The following is a 20,191-nucleotide window of genomic DNA, read 5'->3' as shown; positions in this document are numbered from 1 at the left end:
AGCATAGTTATTTTCACAATATTGATTATTCCAATCCAAGAACATGGTATATCTCTCCATCTGTTGGTATCATCTTTAATTTCTTTCATCAGTGTCTTATTGTTTTCTGCATACAGGTGTTTTGTCTCCTGAGGTAGGTTTATTCCTAGGTATTTTATTCTTTTTGTTGCAATGGTAAATGGGAGTGTTTCCATAATTTCTCTTTCAGATTTTTCATCATTAGTGTATAGGAATGCAAGAGATTTCTGTGCATTAATTTTGTATCCTGCAACTTCACCAAATTCATTGATTAGCTCTAGTAGTTTTCTGGTGGCATTTTTAGGATTCTCTATGTATAGTATCATGTCATCTGCAAACAGTGACAGTTTTACTTCTTCTTTTCCAATTTGAATTCCTTTTATTTCTTTTTCTTCTCTGATTGCCGTGGCTAGGACTTCCAAAACTATGTTGAATAATAGTGGTGAGAGTGGACATCCTTGTCTCGTTCCTGATCTTAGAGGAAATGTTTTCACTTTTTCACCATTGAGAATGATGTTTGCTGTGGGTTTCTCATATATGACCTTTATTATGTTGAGGTAGGTTCCCTCTATGCCCACTTTCTGGAGAGTTTTTATCATAAACGGGTGTTGAATTTTGTCAAAAGTTTTTCTGCGTCTATTGAGATGATCATATGGTTTTTATTCTTCCATTTGTTAATATGGTGTATCACATTGATTGATTTGCGTATATTGAAGAATCCTTGCATCCCTAGGATAAACCCCACTTGATCATGGTGTATGATCCTTTTAATGTGTTGTTGGATTCTGTTTGCTAGCATTTTGTTGAGGATTTTTGCATCTATATTCATCAGTGATATTGGTCTGTAATTTTCTTTTTTTGTAGTATCTTTGTCTGGTTTTGGTATCAGGGTGATGGTGTCCTCATAGAATGAGTTTGGGAGTGTTCCTTCCTCTGCAATTTTTTGGAAGAGTTTGAGAAGGATGTGTGTTAGCTCTTCTCTAAATGTTTGATAGAATTCAGCTGTGAAGCCATCTGATCCTGGACTTTTGTTTGTTGGAAGGTGTTTAATCTCAGTTTCAATTTCATTACTTGTGATTGGTCTGTTCATATTTTCTGTTTCTTCCTGGTTCAGTCTTGGAAGGTTATACCTTTCTAAGAAGTTGTCCATTTCTTCCAGGTTGTCCGTTTTATTGGCATAGAGTTGCTTGTAGTAGTCTCTTAGGATGCTTTGTATTTCTGCGGTGTCTGTTGTAACTTCTCCTTTTTCATTTCTAATTTTATTGATTTGAGTCCTCTCCCTCTTTTTCTTGATGAGTCTGGCTAGTGGTTTATCAATTTTGTTTATCTTCTCAAAGAACCAGCTTTTAGTTTTATTGATCTTTGCTATTGTTTTCTTTGTTTCTATTTATTTCTGCTCTGATCTTTATGATTTCTTTCCTTCTGCTAACTTTGGGTTTTGTTTTTTCTTCTTTCTCTAGTTCCTTTAGGTGTAAGGTTAGATTGTTTACTTGAGATTTTTCTTGTTGTTTGAGGTAGGCTTGTATAGCTATACACTTCCCTCTTAGAACTGCTTTTGCTGCATCCCATAGGTTTTGGGTTGTCGTGTTTTCATTGTCATTTGTCTCTAGGTATTTTTTGATTTGCTCTTTGATTTCTTCAGTGATCTCTTGGTTATTCAGTAATGTATTGTTTAGCCTCCATGTGTTTGTGTTTTTTACGTTGTTTTCCCTGTAATTCATTTCTAATCTCATAGCGTTGTGGTCAGAAAAGATACTTGATATGATTTCAATTTTCTTAAATTTACTGAGGCTTGATTTGTGACCCAAGGTGTGATCTATCCTGGAGAATGTTCCATGTGCACTTGAGAAGAAAGTGTAATCTGCTGTTTTTGGATGGAATGTCCTATAAATATTTTTTATATTTATATTTATATTATGAATATTCTATTGACTTTTTAAAAATGTAATATCTAATTGCTAATGGGATTAATTACATAAGCTTGTCGATGGGCTATACACTGAGTACTTTTGATATGTTTTATTTATTGTTTGAAAGGAATGAAACAACAGACCTACCAGAAGCACTCTTGTTCGCCACATCCTATAAACAACAAATCACTTTGCACTAATCAAATATTTGACCTTACGCAGTCTGTCACGGTCTAAACATGAATAACTCAGCATTGTGCAGCATTTTAATCATGTCCTTTTTTTTTTGGAATTTTTAATGTAATTTGTTTAGCACTTTTGTTTTTCCATCACAAAGCTTCAATAGACTTGACGACATACAGCTTCACAAAGCTGATGAGCATGGCATGTAGCAATGATGGTTCTGGAAAGGCATCTACTTCTTTGTGGGGGAAAAGTGGGTTGTATCAAAGTATGGAAAGAGTTTGACTGAAATAGCCTTCTAAGTGATTAAAGGCTCAAAAATGTTATTATAAAAGTCAGCCAAGCTTAGAGTTTATTTTTTTAAAAATCCAAAGGCTTTATGCTCATTTTCTGTCTACCCCAGTGAAACAAACACATGATTAGGTGGCTTGCAACTGTCAGGCAAGCGACAGTGATCTCCAGAGCTGATTATCCTGGGAGAGTGTTACACTAATTATATCCCCTCCCCCCCAAAAAAGAGCAAACGGGTGAAACAACTCTTTGATAATATTGCTACCATTCGAAATATCACATGTATTGATATTTACACTGTATTCAAGGTTGTACGTTTGGAGCGTCATCCTTAGGAACTGGATAACGATAGGCTGCCCTTAATACTGAAATATCCAAGCAAAGCTCCTTTCAGAACAGTATTTACGAAATCACACATATTAGTTTCCAAACTCTTATAAAATATTCACAAGAATACATCCATTGAAACTATAGTTCTCAACCTTCCCATTCTCTCTCCCCTACTCCAAAACACCTGAGGTGTCTGGGACATGTGGCAGTAAATCTCAAGGTAGTCTTGGTTCCGAGGATGGGTGAACCAGACTCTGGTGTTAGACGGAAACGATGTGACCCTACTCCACAGTTTCCTGCACTGTGGAGGGCCAGACATTAATGATACATTCCTGGCCTTTCCACCTCCTCTCACTCCTCTCCCTCAAGAGAGTTACTTGATTGGTGAATTTGAGAAAAAGAATTTTGAATATGCATTATTCTGCTCTCTCTGCTTCGGAGCATACTGTTTGTAGGGAGTGAACAGTCTCTGTTCCTTCATGCAACAGATTTGAAAGGGTTTCTCTCCCCACAGATTTTAAGTAGGCCTGTAATGATCCCCCTCCCCACCAAAACCCCCAAGCCTGGATTGGCAGAACTGTAAACTTTGCTAATCACTACTAGGGAGACCATTTACCTGTAAATATAAACCATATCCTACAATATCAACTTTGTGATTCATAAAGTTGGGTATTTTTTAATTCCACCATGGCTTACTCTTTTATTTCTCAAAGATTTAGAATCTGGGGCAGGAAATGGAGATCCTGAGTATTGGCCATCCCAATACCCCAGAATCCAGAAAGTAATTTGAAAAATCCTCCTACGTGGATTCCAAGATACTGCCCTGGGGCCAACTCCATAACCCCAATTGAGGATCACTTCTTTAACTGAATTCTTAAATATTCCTTAGTAGGTCTTTCCACTACTTGTTAAAATCACAGTTTATTCACAGTCACCCTACTCTCTTGTTCCAAAGAATTATTTTTTAAAAAATAATTTTGTTATTATTTACCCCAAACATAAGGTTACTATACTCCAGTAGGATAAAATGAGAAAAGGTTCCCATTTGGAACAAGCCACATTTTCAGGTCACTTCTCTCGGATAGTTGAAAACAGAAACATGAATGTGTCTGGTATGGGCATAGATTTAGAAACTCAGTCTAGTTTTCTTATAGGGTGATTATATTGAAACTTGTATAACTTCTTGGCAAAACGACTCCCTGAGAGGTATTGTTATGTGTAGGAATATAGAAAATTCTGAGACATTTTGAAGATTTATGAGAGCAGCAGAATAGGACCTAAGTAAACAGAAAATCCAGGATGTCTGGTTGGCCTCTCTCTGGTAAAACAGAAACAAGCTTTCCCAGGAATTCTGAGGGAACTAGAAACCTTTGTGCCAGCATTGAGGTTAATGTGCTTCGTTCAGAAATATAAGGATGATTCTAAGAAGTCTTACAAAAACATATAACGTTTTAAAACATTACCTTGCTTGATGAGTCATATAAGAATTTTTCTGGAAAAGATGGATTTTCTATGACTTGAAATAGTTCTTTTGGAAATTCGTCAATACAAGAAGAAGAATATAGCTGTAAGAATCTTTTAAGGAAAAAATGCATTTCTTTTTGGCGCAAAATCAATCCAGAGTTGAAAAGAGAAGTGAGAAGTGTGTCATCTGGCAAAGACATTCCAGATCCTGGCTTCAGAGATGCTTAAAGGAAAAAAAAAAAAAAACCAAAACACTAATATAGAGTCATGTTAGATAACAAAATGGTCTCAATATTGTTGGCCTTTGCTCATTAACTTTATTCCTGTATATCCCCACCTCAGCTAGTGGCTGCCCATGACCTTCCTCCATTTTTCAAGCTTATACACTAATAGAATTGCTTATGGCCAAGCTTAACAATGCAAAATATTCTATCTAGCTGTCTTATTTTGGGTTTCCCCCCCCCAAAAAACTTAAAGCAAAAATGTCGGTGCAGGTAATTTATTTGAAAACCGATGTCAAGTGAGAGAACGGGAAAAGTGTGATAGAGAGAAGAAAAGAGCCAATGAGAGTGAGTTATGAAAGGGCTACAGCTATGGACAAGGAGGGCTCAGTCCTGCTGAGGACCTCCTGGAAAAAACATGTAACATTGTTCCATCAATGTTACAACTATCTACCAGTTCCCTGCCTCAGTAGTTGCAGGTTACTGCTGAGTGTGTGGAATCCCTGGTACTTCCAGGCTGTCCTGCCTGCATGCTGGGCCGTAGTAACTTCTGAGAAAGCCCAGAGCAGAAAGCAGTAAAATGTGGGCGATTGACATGGGAAGCACCAGCAGGTGAATCCAGAAGTGAGCTGAGTTGATAAGGGGGAGGGCATCACCAGGGCCTGCTGCGCTGGCTCACGTCCACTTCCTTGATACTGAACTCTTGGATCACAATGCACCTTCTACCCAACACCTTTCCGAGTGCTTGTCCATCCCATCGCTAACTCCCAATAACCATGCTGAGCCACTCCGTGACTCAGCCTATTTGCCCTGCTGGCTTCTCCATCACAGGGCGCTGGCATGGTCAACCTGTCTTTTCCAACTGTTTGCCAATAAGCAACACTGAATCACCAATTTTATGGGCACAGATAAACACACTGTCACAAAAACATAGGAGGAACTGATGTAAAGCAGATTATACAAGTTTTTCTGGATATTCTTTAGATAGCATCAATGATTTAAAAGAAAAAAAAAACTGAACAAAATCCAAAACTTCGTGGAGTTAAATGTCCTATCTTTCTCTTTACATACTGGATATCGGAACACTCTCTCCTTAAAGCCAAAATTTCACCTTGTTCATTTTATAAGCTGTCACATTATGGTCACTGATTCTTAACCGTTTTGACCCACACACCACATTGGCAGTCTTGGGGGATGCCTCTGGACCCCTCCTTCTAAGGACGTTTTTAAATACATTGAAATACAGTTCTATCCAAAGGTCCATGTATCTCAGTTTAAGAACCCCCAAAATTTCCATCTTCTGATGAGAGTTCACTCAGAAAGAAGTCAAAAGTATTTTATAATTCTAAATAAGAAATATGACTTAAACAATAACTGGAAAGGAATATATTCTTTCTTAACACAGCAAAGGCCTACCTAGCAGTTTGCTCATATTATTAATTCTTTGCAGGTGAATATAATAGCGCAGCAGAAGAATCCATGTAATATCCACTTTAATTGGGGTTTTTTTCCCAGTATCTACATTCTCATATATCTCATCACTAGGGTAAGAGAAGGTACAGGCAGTCTGGAAGGCAACTTGGTAGTTGTCTGAAAGTAAAAAAAAAAAAAAAAATTGGAATACAAATATGCTTTCCTTGAAAAATAACCATATGTGAAAAAAGAAAAGCAAAACTCATAAAGGAAATACTGACGCTTAGGACTGCATTCAATTAAAAAAAATTTTATATCACAAAAGACACCAAACACACAGTTAAATGACAAACCATAGACTGAGAAAAGATATTTAGAATACACAAATTATTTTTTCTCTACTATGTAATCAATAAGAAAAAGTCAGATAGTTCAACAGAAACATGGGCAAAAAATTTCAACAGGCAACTCATAGAAAAGGAAACCCAAATGGCCAAAATGTTTAGCATCATTAAAAATCAGATAAACGCAATTTAAAATGAAATACCATTTCACATTCCTCAGGAATTAATTAACAGAAACTAAAATCTGAAAATAATAAATATTGTTAATAATGTGAAGAAACCAGAATTCTCATACAGCACTTGTGAAAGCAAATTCCTGGGCAGGGTCTAATAAAATTTTAAATGCAGATACTCATATATGTGTACCAGGAGTCTTGCAGAAGATACTCATGGCAGCACTGTTTGTATTACCAAAAAAAAGAAAAAGGAAACTTGAACAAATAAATACAGGCATTAATTTGATGGCATTTAAAATGAATTAACTAAATCCATAAGGCAGAAACTATAGTCCATGGGACAAATCAGGCCCATGCATGTTTATGTATGACCCATGAGCTAAGAATGGTTTTTACATTTTTAAGTGGTTGAAAAAATTTAAAAAATAGTATTTTGTGACATGTGAAAGTTTTATGAAATTCAAATGTCAGTGTCCATAACTAAAGCCTTAATGGAATACAGCCATGTTCATTCATTTACATTTTGTCTATGGTTCCTTTCACATTAACACAGCAGAGTTGAATAGCTGCAACAGAGACCACAAAGCGTAAAATATTTACTATTTGGCCCTTTATAAAAACATTTACTGACCCAGACTTTGCTCATGAAAGGTAAAGTGGAGAAAAATACCTAAAGATAATAAAGTAATATAGAGACATCAATAGCCTCCACACAAAAACAACAACCAGTAGAAATCTAACAAAAAAATTTTGCAATACCAGTAAAAAGGTAAAATATCCAGAAATAAACCTGACAAGAAGTATACAAGATCTATTTAAAGAAAACATTAAAACACTCCTAAGGGACTAATATTTTTTTAAAAGGCATGAACTAAAAAATATAGGACATAAAATATTCTTGGTTAAGATGACTCAATAGAAGAAAAATATGTTATTTCTAAGATAAAGTATAAAGGTAACGAAACGCCAATGAAATTATGAGAGAGCTTTTTTAACTAGATAAGCTGCTTCCAAAGTAAAAAAAAGCCATAAAAGACAAGAAAAACAATTTTGAAAAGAAAGAGTAATGAGTGGGGATTTACTCTAATAGAGATTAAATATATTATAAGGCTACAATAATTAAAACTGTGTGGTACTGAAACCTGAATAGACAGATCAATAGGAAATGAGTAAAAAGTACAGAAATAGGGTAGCCATCTGGAAAAACTAAAATTGTATCCATTTGTTATTTTTTACATATTCCAAATAGATTTCCATAAATTAGTAAAAGGGTCCGTGGGAGAACTTATTTATAGTCTCAGAATAGAGACAAAACCTTTCTAACTATGACATAAATGCAAAACTTACCAAAGAAAAGGTTAATAATGTATACCATTTAGAAATAAAAAGTTTCTTCATGGGACAGAACCACCATAAAGAAGGCTAAATAATAACTGATAATTGAAAAAATATATTTGCAAATAATATCACAGTTAAAGGGTTGATTTCTATAATTAAGAGCTTCTACAAATTTTTAAAGAAAAGGTAACGGAAAAAAACCAACTCAAAAAAAAAAAAAAAAAAGTAAATCATGGGCAGAAAGTTCACACAAAAGATGCTTAAGCTTAGTCCTAGAAAGAGATGTGTAAATTAAAATTAAACCTTCCCTTCCTACTATATTGACAAAGGTTTAAAAATGTTTATAATATACCTGTGTCAACAAGGGTATGGGGAAAAAAGACCTTTTATTAATTACTGGCAGGAAAACAAATTGGCATAACCTTTATGGAAGGTGTTTTGCAAACCTTATCAAAATTACAAATGATTCTACCCTTTGATCCAGAAATTTTCCTTATGGGAATTGACCCAATCAATATACTGGCTTATGAACAAGATTTTATACATATATAATTATACATATACTATATATATAAATCATATACATATGACATTTATAAATATACATATATATCATATGTATATAAAACTTTGTACATAGGTTAGTATATCTATTGGGTCAATAGATATATATGTGATATATGTATATCTAGAGCAAATTTGTATGTAATAGCAAAAGGGTAGAAACAACCTAAATATCTATCAAAGGAAGACTAATTATGGTGCATCTTTATAAAGATTATGCAACAATAAAAAGAAGCTACGTATTGATTTGAAAAAATTGCCAACAGATACACTTACATTAGGTTGAAGAAAAACAATGAGGAAGAAGCATAAAATTATGCATACTAATGGTTATACTATTATTTGTATTTTTAAGGGAAAAATATATCAGTGTATTAGTGTGCACCATATTGGTTCACTCAACATTTTTCCTAATCTCTGAATGTGCTTACCTATATTGAAGAAGTTGCAGAGATAAAAATCACATTTCTGAGATTTCCTTGCAGCTAGGGCCCTGGATGAGATTTAGGTATCACAAATTCAGTGCATTCACGAAAGACCTGAAGTTGGCACTGTGATAAGTGGTGCAGAAGACAAGAGTCAAAGCATCTTTTGCTTGTGTGGATTCTGGCAGATGTGGTGTGGCTGTTGAGGCTGCAGCTAGAGCAGAGTCTTCCTGTTTTGCAGGCAGATTTCTGATTCTCCAGCTTCCCTTATGCTATGGTCTGAACATTTGTGTTCCCACCCTCCTGAAATTCATATGTTGAAATCCTAACCCCCCAAAGTGATGGTATTAGTGCCTTTATCAAAGAGGCTCCAGAGAGCCCTAGCCCTTTCTACCACGTGAGGACAAAGCAAGAAGGCACCATCTGTGCACCAGAAAGCGGGCCCTCACCAGACACTGAATCTGCTGCTGCCCTGATATTGGACTTCTAACCTCCAAACCTGTAAGAAATACATTTCTGTTGTTCATAAGCTACCCAGTCCGTGGTATTTTCTTATAGCAGCACGAACAGACTAAGACACTTTATAAAACAAAAGAAAACAAAAACCTGCATTCCTTTTTGGTGATCCAGTTATGTATGGCTTAGTCATTTCTGGATGCTCAGCCTGGAATTTATTTCTTTAGCCCTCACAGGGATTTTGAAAGTCCTTTAATAAATCTCCTCCTGCTTAAACAAATTGGAGTGGATTCTGTCCTCTATAACAGAACCTTGACAGTTTGTAGAAGCATGTGATATCTCTGGTAGAGAACACAAGAAACCAATTGTGGTAGGCAGAATAATGGTTCCCTAAAGATTTCCACGCCCTAATCCCCAGAACCTGTGAATATGTTAGGTTACAGGGCAAAGGAGAATTAAGGTTGCAGATGGAATTAAGGTTGCCTATCATCTGACCTTGAAATGGGGAGATTATCCTACGTTATCCATGTGGGCTCAGTGTAATCATAGGGGTCTTTATATGTAGAAAAGGGAAGCAGAAGACTGAGAGTATCAGAGTCAGAGAGACTGAAGATGCTACTCTGATGGCTTGGAAGCTGCAGGAAGGGGCCACAAGCCAAGAAACTCAGGTGGTCTCTAGAAGCTGAAAAAGCCTAGGAAACATTCTCCCCCAATGCCTCCAGAGGAATGTAGCCCTGCTGACACCTTAATTTTAGCCCAGTAAGGCCTATTTTGGACTTCAGAACTCCAGAACTGTAAGATAATATATTGTGTTGCTTTAAGCCACTAAATTTGTGGTTATTTGTTACAGCAGGAATAGGACCTTAATATTCTGACAACACTGACTGCCTCTGGGGAGGAGAACTGAGGCGCTTGCAGAGAAGATGGAAGGGAGACATTCTCTCCATACCCTTTTATGACTTTTGAGTTGTGATTCTTGAGAATAAATTACCTATGCAAAAAATTGAACTAAATTAAAAGAAAAAAAGAACCTCGATACATATCTGGCCAATGTCATTTGGTCTTTTTTTTTTAAAGATTTATTTATTATTTATTTATTTATTTTTGGCTGTGTCGGGTCCTAGTTGCGGCACGTGGGATGTTTGTTGAGGGACGTGGATGGGATCTTTCTTTGCGGTGCGCGGGCTTCTCTCTAGTTACGGCGTGTGGGTTTTCTCTCTCTAGTTGTGGAGTGCAAGTTCCAGAGCATGTGGGCTCTGTAGTTTGAGGCATGCAGGCTCTCTAGCTGAGGCGCACGAGCTCAGTAGTTGGGGTGTACAGGTTTAGGTGCCCCGCGGCATGTGGGCTCTTAGTTCCCTGACCAGGGATCAAACCAGCGTCCCCTGCATTGGAAGGTGGATTCTTTACTAATGGACCACCAGGGAAGTCCCTGTCATTTGGTCTTTAATGTCACAGAGAAAAATTAAGACCAGTTCAATTTCTGTTCCTTTGTAGAAAGTCTGCTTTTTCTGACTGTTTACATTTTTTTTCTTCCTCTTTATAATCCAAAAATGATGCCAAAATTTGTCCAGGTGTTATCTGTGCTATCTTTATCTTCAGAAGAATTTTTTGGAGGGAGAGTCCCTTATACCCTGCATTGAAGAGTATCCCTTTGCCACAGTTTCCACTATCCCCAGCCAGATCTGCATGCTTTCACTGGTTCTGGGCATTTATGCTAATTTCCCTGCATCATTCAGGAGGCGTGAACTCCAACCTCACAGTCTTAGGTGGTTTCTGACTTCTCCCCTGTGGTTGCTTTTTGGCCCTCACTGGGCACTTGGCATGTTGCTCTGCAGCTACGCAGGCCAGTGGGCAGCATACTTCTAGTCCTCAATTTGTGGACAAGCCCTCTCTGAACCCCAATTTTATGCAGTTAGCTAGGTTCTGACTTTCCCTACCTGCGGGGCCCTCTTTCCAGACCCCTTCTTTCACCAGGCATTCAAGTCCCAGCCCCGGCTGTTCCTGCTCCAGTGAGTCCTCAGCTGCAGCACTTGTTTAAAATTTCTCATTTTACTTTGGTAACTTGGGATCTCCCTTTCCTGATTTCATGCTCAGCTATAAATTAAAACAATTTTGGTTCTATTTTATCCAGCCTTGTAATAGGTTTCTATTGGGGAGGGCAGAAGCATCTTTCATGCCAGCTCAGGCCAACAGGTTGACCAGAAGTATCAATTCTGCATTTTGATTTCCTGGTATAACTTATTTATCACACCCAACACAACGATCCAGGGCACTGCCTTTAGAATTGTATAGATGAGGGTCTCTATTATCTGTGAACTATCACCCAGAGTTCAATAACCTCTCCCAGCACCTTGCCTCATTTAATAAATGTGCACAGTGACACTCTCACAGGACTTTCCTAAAGGATAAATGAAATCACACAAGAAAGCACCAGCACACAGCATCAGGAGTGACTGCTTAGGCTCTGCTAAGAGTTTCAAAGCATCTTGTTAGATTTCCTTTGGTTCCTTCAAGGGTCAATCTTCCTCTGAGTCTTCAGGATAGCATTCCATTGCGTTCATGTGGCAATATTTTCTCACATGTGCCATCTGTTGTTTCTTATTTTCTCACAGTTGACTCTGTCTAGAATAGGGTCTCTTCATGCCTCGTGTCTGACAATAGAGAGTGGAGAACGTATGCTCTGCCCTTGGTCATGGTACCGTCCTTTCTCAGATTTACGTGATCAAAGGGCAGAGCTCTGAGTGGAACATCTAGACTCTTGCAGACATCGGCCCAGCACAGCTCTGCTTCGCTGAGGATGGTTCTCATCACACCCTCATTGTATGAACTGCTGACACTTTGGATTGATACAGCACATATACACACACTTGCTCATACACACACACACACACACAATCACTGTTGTAAGCATGAATGATTTATCTCCATTCTCACCTGTAAGTGGTTTAATTATTCAGGATTTGAGGATATAATGTGTCTCTCTAGTTCCCCACCACTATAGAAAATTGTGTCTCAGAGGAATAGAAAAAGCCAAGAGAGCAGTAGAGGAATGACATCCCAGTTTTTAGTTGGCATTGATCCATGTCTCTGAGCCAGGGGCAAGGCAGTATGGGAAAGACAAATCATACTTTTTTCAGGATGGAAGGTTTTCTCTGCTTCAAGAGGCAAAGCATGTACTCGTTGATTCTCGGTCAGTTGATTCTCAGTTCTGCTCCATAGATCTCTATGTTCTGACAGTAGGTTCATCAACATTCATTTTTGGCATGACACGTATTTATATTTTTCCACATATCAAGTGTATTTAGTTGTGAGAGGCTGCATCCGGAACCACTAATCCTAAATGTTGCTTTTAATTCAAAGTGTATTATAGAATTTAATAATTTTTAATCCTAGCTGAATTTTTTATTAAGCCCACAGGAAAATCAAGACAAAAGGATGGTATATATTTGAATATAACTGGGCCCAGAGTAGACATGGAGTAAATGTTTTTTTTTGCATTCAATCTAAATATGGTCCCATATTGCCAGTAGCATCATTTCAGGGTCTCTATTCCTACAAGACAATGTAAAAGAAACCTCAATAAATTGGACCAGCTACAACACTCAATTCTCTTATTGTTCTATAGACATCATACAATTGCTCTCTGGTTCTGGCAAGATGATCTATATTCCATCCTCCACACGTGACTGGTCTATTTTCTCACCATGCTTCTCTGATTGTCAACTGCTCTGCTGAGAAAATGAGCTCCCCCTCCTATCTGGTATCCATGCCTCCAATTCATTTGTATCTGCCCCACATGTACTTCTTCCAGAAAAAAAAGTTCCTAATAAACTCATATGCCCACCCCACCTGTGTCCAGCTTTAGCTTAAAATACATTAATCTGCCTCCATTAATTAATATGGTCCTCTTAAAAGACGCATTTATATAATTTCAAAGTGGATGCCTGTTCTGATGGTCAAAGACTGGAAGCTCATGGAAGGCAAGACCCACTCCTTGGTGTGTTCTGTGACTTCTCCCTCCCTCTGGACAGAAGTATCTGGTACAGGGCTCTGCACACAATAACAATGAATATCATTTACCACATCGTGTACAGGTCAATGCTAGTGAAGGTAAATCACTGAGGGGGTTTTCTCCTGGATGCTAATATATGCTAATGCAAGGAAAATCAAACAATTTTTATTTGTTATTGTTTCCCTTTAGCAATTCATTATAATATGAACCTCACTGCCATCTGGGTATTTGCAGCAATCAGTTGGGGATTCAATATTTCCTTCTAACCCAAATACTGAAGTGAGGGAAATCATAACATGAATTAACGATCAGTCTGCTAGGAAAATACTGGAGGGCAAAATTATTATTCTTAAGGCAAAATACAAAATGAATTGGACTTTAAAATTTGGTCATTTCAAATTACTATCTTGGTACAACAGTAAAGGAGTGCTAATGGTACAAAATGAAAACTGAAAATTGGAAGATGCTAGGAAAACCACTGAAATAGAAAAGTAAAGCATAAATTCTAGTAATAAGCAGAGCTGAGATGAAGACTACCTGCCCATTTGGATCAACTAAGATCATCTGGTTAGGGGATGCCATTGCCCACGGGTGACATTACTAACTGATCACCACAGCACCTTTTCCAGTGTTTCCATACAGAAGTTCAGAATTCTTCTCAGGCGGCTACCAGCCATAGATTGAACGTGTCATAAGTGATAGTTTGGATTATCATTCCACAAACATTCACACCCCTCTTCCTTCCTCTACAGGCAGAGTCTAATTCCCTGCCTCACTGGTATTGGACTTGGCCATATGACTTGCTATGCCTAATGGGATGTAATGTGAAGAAAGGCCTCAAGTGTGCTTCTGTGCTTGGTCTTGGTCTTGTGCTCTGGTTTATACCCTGAGAACAGCAGGCCCCAGGTAGCCACAACCTCTTTAGCCTGGGTCTCATAACAAATGTACACAGAGTACACATGAACTCAGCCTGCAGCCTGAAGCAGAACACATGAGACAAGTAAAAGAATGAAGTCATGTTGTTCTAGCCACTGAGTTTTAGGGTCGTTTGGTATACAATATAATTTTGCCAATAACTGATTAATACAGCATTTTAGATGAAACTTATTTGTTATCCCTGGCCTAAAAACTGGTAAAACAAGAAAGTGTCTAGGATAAAGTAGACAGATGTTTCAGAGGTAATACGGGGCCATTATGAAAAAGAAATAGCCATGTTGGAAGCCATGTTCAGCCATGTTGAATCACAGTCTTAAAGCTTTCAGATTTCAGTCTTATCCATAAATAAATCTAATTCACTCAGTCTGCAGATTAGGACAAATGAGGTTGAGAGAAATTAAATGGTTTGACAGGATCAAAGTATAAGTTGAACCCTCTTCATTATTAATATTGCATTCTCTTTGTAGCAAAACAATAATGTGTGCTTCTAAGAGGACTGCCGTCCTGGCATTCTGAACCAGGGAGAACTGAGTTGACGAGCGGTGTCAAGAGAAAAAAGCGGTGACCAGCCCCTGCTGCCAGACTGCCCTGCTTTGTCCCCTGGGAGCCTATCTATGGGGACTCTAAGGAAGGCCATGCACCCAGTCTGAGATCCAGGCCACGGTCCGGAAATCTGATGAAGCAAAATCCTACTAGGCATGAAGGCAATAAAAATAAGGAAACAATACCTTGGCATAAAAATCCATCTGATGGTTTAACCTCAGGGCAAACCATTTTTAGGTTGGAAAATAGTCTGGGCCACCTATTCTTCAGGAGAGAGTCATAAAGGAGATGATTTCAGACACGAACTCTTCAGCTAAGTTTGATTTCACACTTCAGCAGAGTAAGCTACTGCGTATAGGTGTGATTTCAGAGGCTTTAGGAAGACTGTTCCCACCCCCATCAGGTTAAAGTTAACACTTTCATTCCCTTTGGCTCAATGCTCACCTAGTGACAAGCAAAATTAGATACTGTTATTCCTAAAATATCCTTCTGGAAGTAAGATTCCAGTACCTGGCTCCTTAGAACCTATCTAAGTGCTTAGCACACAAGAAGCACTCAATAAATACTTCTTGAATAAATGAACAGGCAAACGCGTAAGTGACTGTTCAATATCTATGTTACTGCTGATCTGACTTAGAGGTTTACATTATAGTTTACTAACCAACAAAGGCGTCATAAGTAAGAAAAAACATAGCAGTAAGGTCAAGTTTAAATTCCGCTAACCTCTCATTCGTTCATTTAACAAATATTAATATCAAATGCCGGCTATGTGTAAGCAATGTGTGATTTTCTGTAGACAGAGCAGCAAATCAAATAGCTAAAGTCCCTGCTCTCAGGAAGCTGACAATAGTTTAATAAGAGAAATAGTTCAAACGTGCACAGGCACACACACACACAAATATAAAACAACTAAGAAAAAGGACAGGGAGCCATATGAGAGTGTAAGAGTGAGTACACATTTTAGAGGATCAGAGAAGGTCCCTCAAATAAATAATCCCAAAAGGTCTCATTTGAAATGTGTGAACTGGAAAATAAACAGACATCAGGAAATACCATTTTTTCACAGAGCCCTGCATCTGAAATGCAGCAGCATATGGAGTGTCATGTATGTATGTACAGTGAGCTGAGGCCCCTATGTTTTAGCAGCTAGATCCTAAGACCCCATCCTCTCCCAGAGGCTCCCCAAACTATTGTCTTTTTAAGTTAAAATCTCTACAATTAAACCTCTGAAACTTGATTACACATTACGCATATTACAATTTTATAAAATGCCTAACATTCAAACATACCAAGCAAATAATCTGTGTATGAAGACAAAAGATCCATGGTGGCAAATTCTGGGATATTCGGTAATGCCCGTTGACTAACTTTATCAGTTCTAGAATTCTTCTTTCCGATAAGTAGGTTGACTGCCAGCACAGCCTCACTGACCTAAAATTAATGCATAATTAGAGTTCATAAATGTAAGCTTTCTTAGATTTCTTAGATAATTCATAGATTATCCATTAGGTAAATAATGTGAAAAAGCAAATTCATAAAATAACATTTGGTACACATTAGGGAAAAAATAAAGACAAACTGAAAAACAACATGTGATCCCCAACATGCAGTATATATCATAGTCAAACAAATCATGAATGTTGACAATTTAATCAATAAATAAGTCATTTTGAATAGGCTACCTCCCCTAGCTATGACAGATACTTGCCAAAATGTGTGTCAAATATATGCACATGTGTATCTCCCATTATTTTCATTAAAGAAAGGTTGAATCAAACCAAGTCTGGCTAATAGCGATTAAAAACACTACACATATAAAGAGCACTTCTAATCTTCCCAAAGAAACATCATTGGTGCAAATCCCAAAGAATATGGTATCTTCCTTTCTCTTGTATCAATACACTGTGTTGCCTTAACAGATGTGACGATAAAAAGAAGAGTTAAATAAAACTCACACCAACCTGTGCAGCAGCTCTTATTGCAATCCAGGCAAATAAACTGTGCATTTCAGATTTATTTACTGTTGGTTCTTTAATAGAACTATGCCTTCTGGGAAGAGCCTAAAAAATATGGCAAATGTTTTATGATAAAGATAGATAAAGACATCATAAAGTTTCATGATAGATTTTCTCATCTTCTGAAGATGAGATTTTAGTGGAACACTATATGGCCATTAAGTGTAATAATGTATATTCATCTATTGACATGAAAAGACATCCAAACTATCTTAAGCAAAAGAAAAGTGTAGCTTACAAAACAGCATGCAAAATATCCCATTTTTTAAAAGATAGGTATACACATATATTCCCTGTATACACAAGCAGAGAAAATTATCAACAGTGGTTATCCCAGGTTCTAAGGGTAATTTAATTATTTTTATCTTTTTTTGTGATTTTCTAGATAAGCTTACATTATTTGAATAACAATAAAATAAACACAAACTGCATTTTAAGTAAATGTTATTTACCATCTTAATAGAGGATCTAGAAATTGAATACATATTGTGTGTAAAGACATCAGAAACAAGAATATTACTTAAAGGAAGTATTAATAGTCAATTTTAAAGATTAACTAATCTGTAAAAACTATTCAATTAGATTGCTTGTTCTAATTTTTGATGCTCATATTTTGGCCGATTTTTAAAATCTTCAACAAAACTCCAGAATAAAACAAGCAATAACAAAAATATCTGTCTTTTATTTCTGGCTATAAGACTCCCAAGGAAAAAGAAATGCAATGAATAAAGCTAATGCCAGAGCAGGAAATACAATGCACAAAGGTGGCCTGGCCCAGATCAAGTGTTAAGCTTGGAGGTACACAGATGAGACCTGGAGAGATCTGCCCATGGGGAATCTAAAATCTAAGCAATATAGTCCTGTCCCAAATATGGAGACCCCAGTCACCAACTGTAATAAAACTACTTAGGTTCTGGTGTAGCCATTGCCAGCTTACTGACTATATAAGCTTGGGCAATTCACCTGTTTAATTCTGGAAACAAGGCTAATAGGCATTGAGTGAAGAATACAGAATAACATTAAATAACAATATTGTAAGAACAATTAGTGACACACACATTCAAAAAACAGAGCTCATTTTGAATTGAGAGGAAGGCTTTATTGAGGAGGGTTTGAGAGGTGTTCAACATTGAGTAGGAGATACCAGCTTATGCAAACAGGCAAGAAAAAGAAAAAAAATGCATCTAGATAGGAAATGAAGAAGTTAAATTGTCTTTGTTTGCAGGAGACATGATGCTATATATAAAAAATTCCAAGATACACACACACATCCCTCTAGAATTAATAAATGTGTTTATTAGCAAAATCACAGGATACAAAATCAATACTCATAAATCAACTGTATTTCTGTGTACCAGCAATGAACAATCTGAAAGTGAAATTAAGAAAATACCTGTTCACAATAGAAATAAACTTAACAAAAATGTACAAAATTTGTACACTGAAAAAAACATTATTGAGAAAAATTGATATCTAAATAAATGAAGAGAGAGTTCATATTTATGAATTGGAGGATTTGACATTGTTAACATGCCAACTGTGCACTAGTTGATCTACAGATTCAACACAATGTCTACCAAAATTCTGTTAGTTTTTTGGCAGAAATCGACAAGCAGACTCTAAAGTGTATATGAAAATGCAAAAGACTCAAAGTGAAAACAATTTTGAAAAGGAAGAACATAATTGGAGGGCATGTACTTTCCAATTTCAAAAAACTTACTACAAGCCACACAGTAACCAAGACAATGGATACTCACATAAAGGTAGATTTATGGATCAATGGAATAGAATTGGGAGTCTAGGAATAAATACTTACATTTATGATCAATAAAATTTTTGACAAAGGAGCCAAGGCAATTCAGTAAAGAAAGATAGTTTTTTCAACAAATGTTGCTGAGACAAATGGATATCTATGTGCAAAAATATGAATTTAGAGCCTTACCTCACACTTTACAAAAAAGATTAATTCAAATTGGACCATGGACTTAAACATTAAAGCTATAAAACTTTTAGAAGAAAACATACAAGAAAATCTTCAACATCTGGGGTTAGGTAAAGAGCTACCAAAACCACAAAACATAAAAGAAAAAGATGATAAATTGGATTCATTAAAACTAAAAGCTTTTTTGTTTCCAAAGACACGATTAACAGCATGAAAAGACAAGCCACAACTGGGAAAAATATTGGCAAATTATGTATCTGATAAGGGACATATATCTAGAATATATATGTAAAAATTCTTACAACTCAGTGATAAAAAAAGATAACCCAATTTAGGCTATGGGCCAAGGATCTGAATAGACATTTTCCCAAAGAAGATATACAAATGGCTAATAAACACATGAAAAGATTTCAATATCATTAACCATCAGGGAATCAAAATCACAATGAAATACTACTTCATACCCACTAGGATGACTATAATCAAAAAGATAAATAATAACAATTGTTATCAAGGATGTGGAGAAGTTGGAACCCTCATACACTGCTGGTAGGAATACACAATGGTACAGCCACTTTGGAAAACAATCTAACAGATCATCAACAGTCTAAACAGAGAGATGACATATGACCCAGCAATTCCATTCTTAGGTATACACCTGAAGGAATTGAAAACACATGTCCACGTAAAAAATTTGTATATGAATATTCAAAGCAGTATTGATCGTAATAGCCAGAAAGTGGAAACAATTCGTATGTCCATCACCTGTTGAGTGGATCCAGAAAATGTGGTATGGGCTCCCCTAGTGGTGCAGTGATTAAGAATCTGCCTGCCAATGCAGGGGATACAGGTTAGATCCCTGGTCCGGGAAGACCCCACATGCCGCAGAGCAACTAAGCCCGTGCGCCACAACTACTGAGCCTGCACTCTAGAGCCCGCGAGCCACAACTACTGAAGCCTGCGTGCCTAGAGCCCGTGCTCCGCAACAAGAGAAGCCACCACAATGAGAAGCCCACGCACCGCAACGAGGAGTGGCCCCTGCTCGCCGCAACTAGAGAAAGCCCGCGCGCAGCAACAAAGACCTGCCAATGCAGCCAAAAATAAATTAATTAATTAATTAATTTTAAAAAAAAGATACACAGAAAATAATGATTATATTGTATAGGATTATACTATTCTTTTCACTCAAATCTTATTTGTTCAAGCTCTTAATTAATTATAAACACCTCCCTAGAGAAGGCCCAAAAGGTGATATACTTCTATCCTAGAATCTTATTAATTTGCATTGCAAATTGCTATGGAAACAAATATTTTTGTTTTCTCTTATTGGACATAAAGATGTTTATCACACCACAAATGCAGGTTTTCTAGGTAATCATTTTGATGAAAAAAAAATAGCTGCTATCCACCTAAGGCAGCAACCATATGAGTAGTTCAACTGACTGAAAGCTTATCTGCCTAAAGGTTTTAAATCATGTTTATGCTGTCTCAAAAATTAGAGATTTGACATCAAAATTTTCTGGAAAGATTTTTTGGTGGGTCAGAGGATTATTTAATAAGAATGAAATATATAACGCCTACTGAAATTTAAAGAATAAAAAACTAGACAG

General features: G+C 36.9%; 1 protein-coding gene across 2 annotated transcripts in view; it reads right to left on the bottom strand.

Annotated features, from left to right (window-relative positions):
* The window catches only part of CFAP54 (cilia and flagella associated protein 54), a 300,842-nt gene that overhangs the window by 59,604 nt on the left and 221,047 nt on the right, over positions 1–20,191 (bottom strand). For both annotated transcript variants that reach the window (XM_059934750.1, XM_059934751.1), the window contains 4 exons: positions 16,586–16,684; positions 15,914–16,055; positions 5,834–6,007; positions 4,196–4,419 (listed from right to left, as the gene is read on the bottom strand). In XM_059934750.1, coding sequence (XP_059790733.1) covers positions 4,196–4,419; positions 5,834–6,007; positions 15,914–16,055; positions 16,586–16,684 — 639 coding nt within the window. The remainder of the gene's footprint in view (positions 1–4,195; positions 4,420–5,833; positions 6,008–15,913; positions 16,056–16,585; positions 16,685–20,191) is intronic.

Source organism: Balaenoptera ricei, chromosome 10 (assembly GCF_028023285.1).
Source record: "Balaenoptera ricei isolate mBalRic1 chromosome 10, mBalRic1.hap2, whole genome shotgun sequence".
NCBI lineage: Eukaryota > Metazoa > Chordata > Mammalia > Artiodactyla > Balaenopteridae > Balaenoptera > Balaenoptera ricei.
Note: the sequence above shows the minus strand (reverse complement) of the source record. Positions and strands in the feature narration are given on the sequence as shown.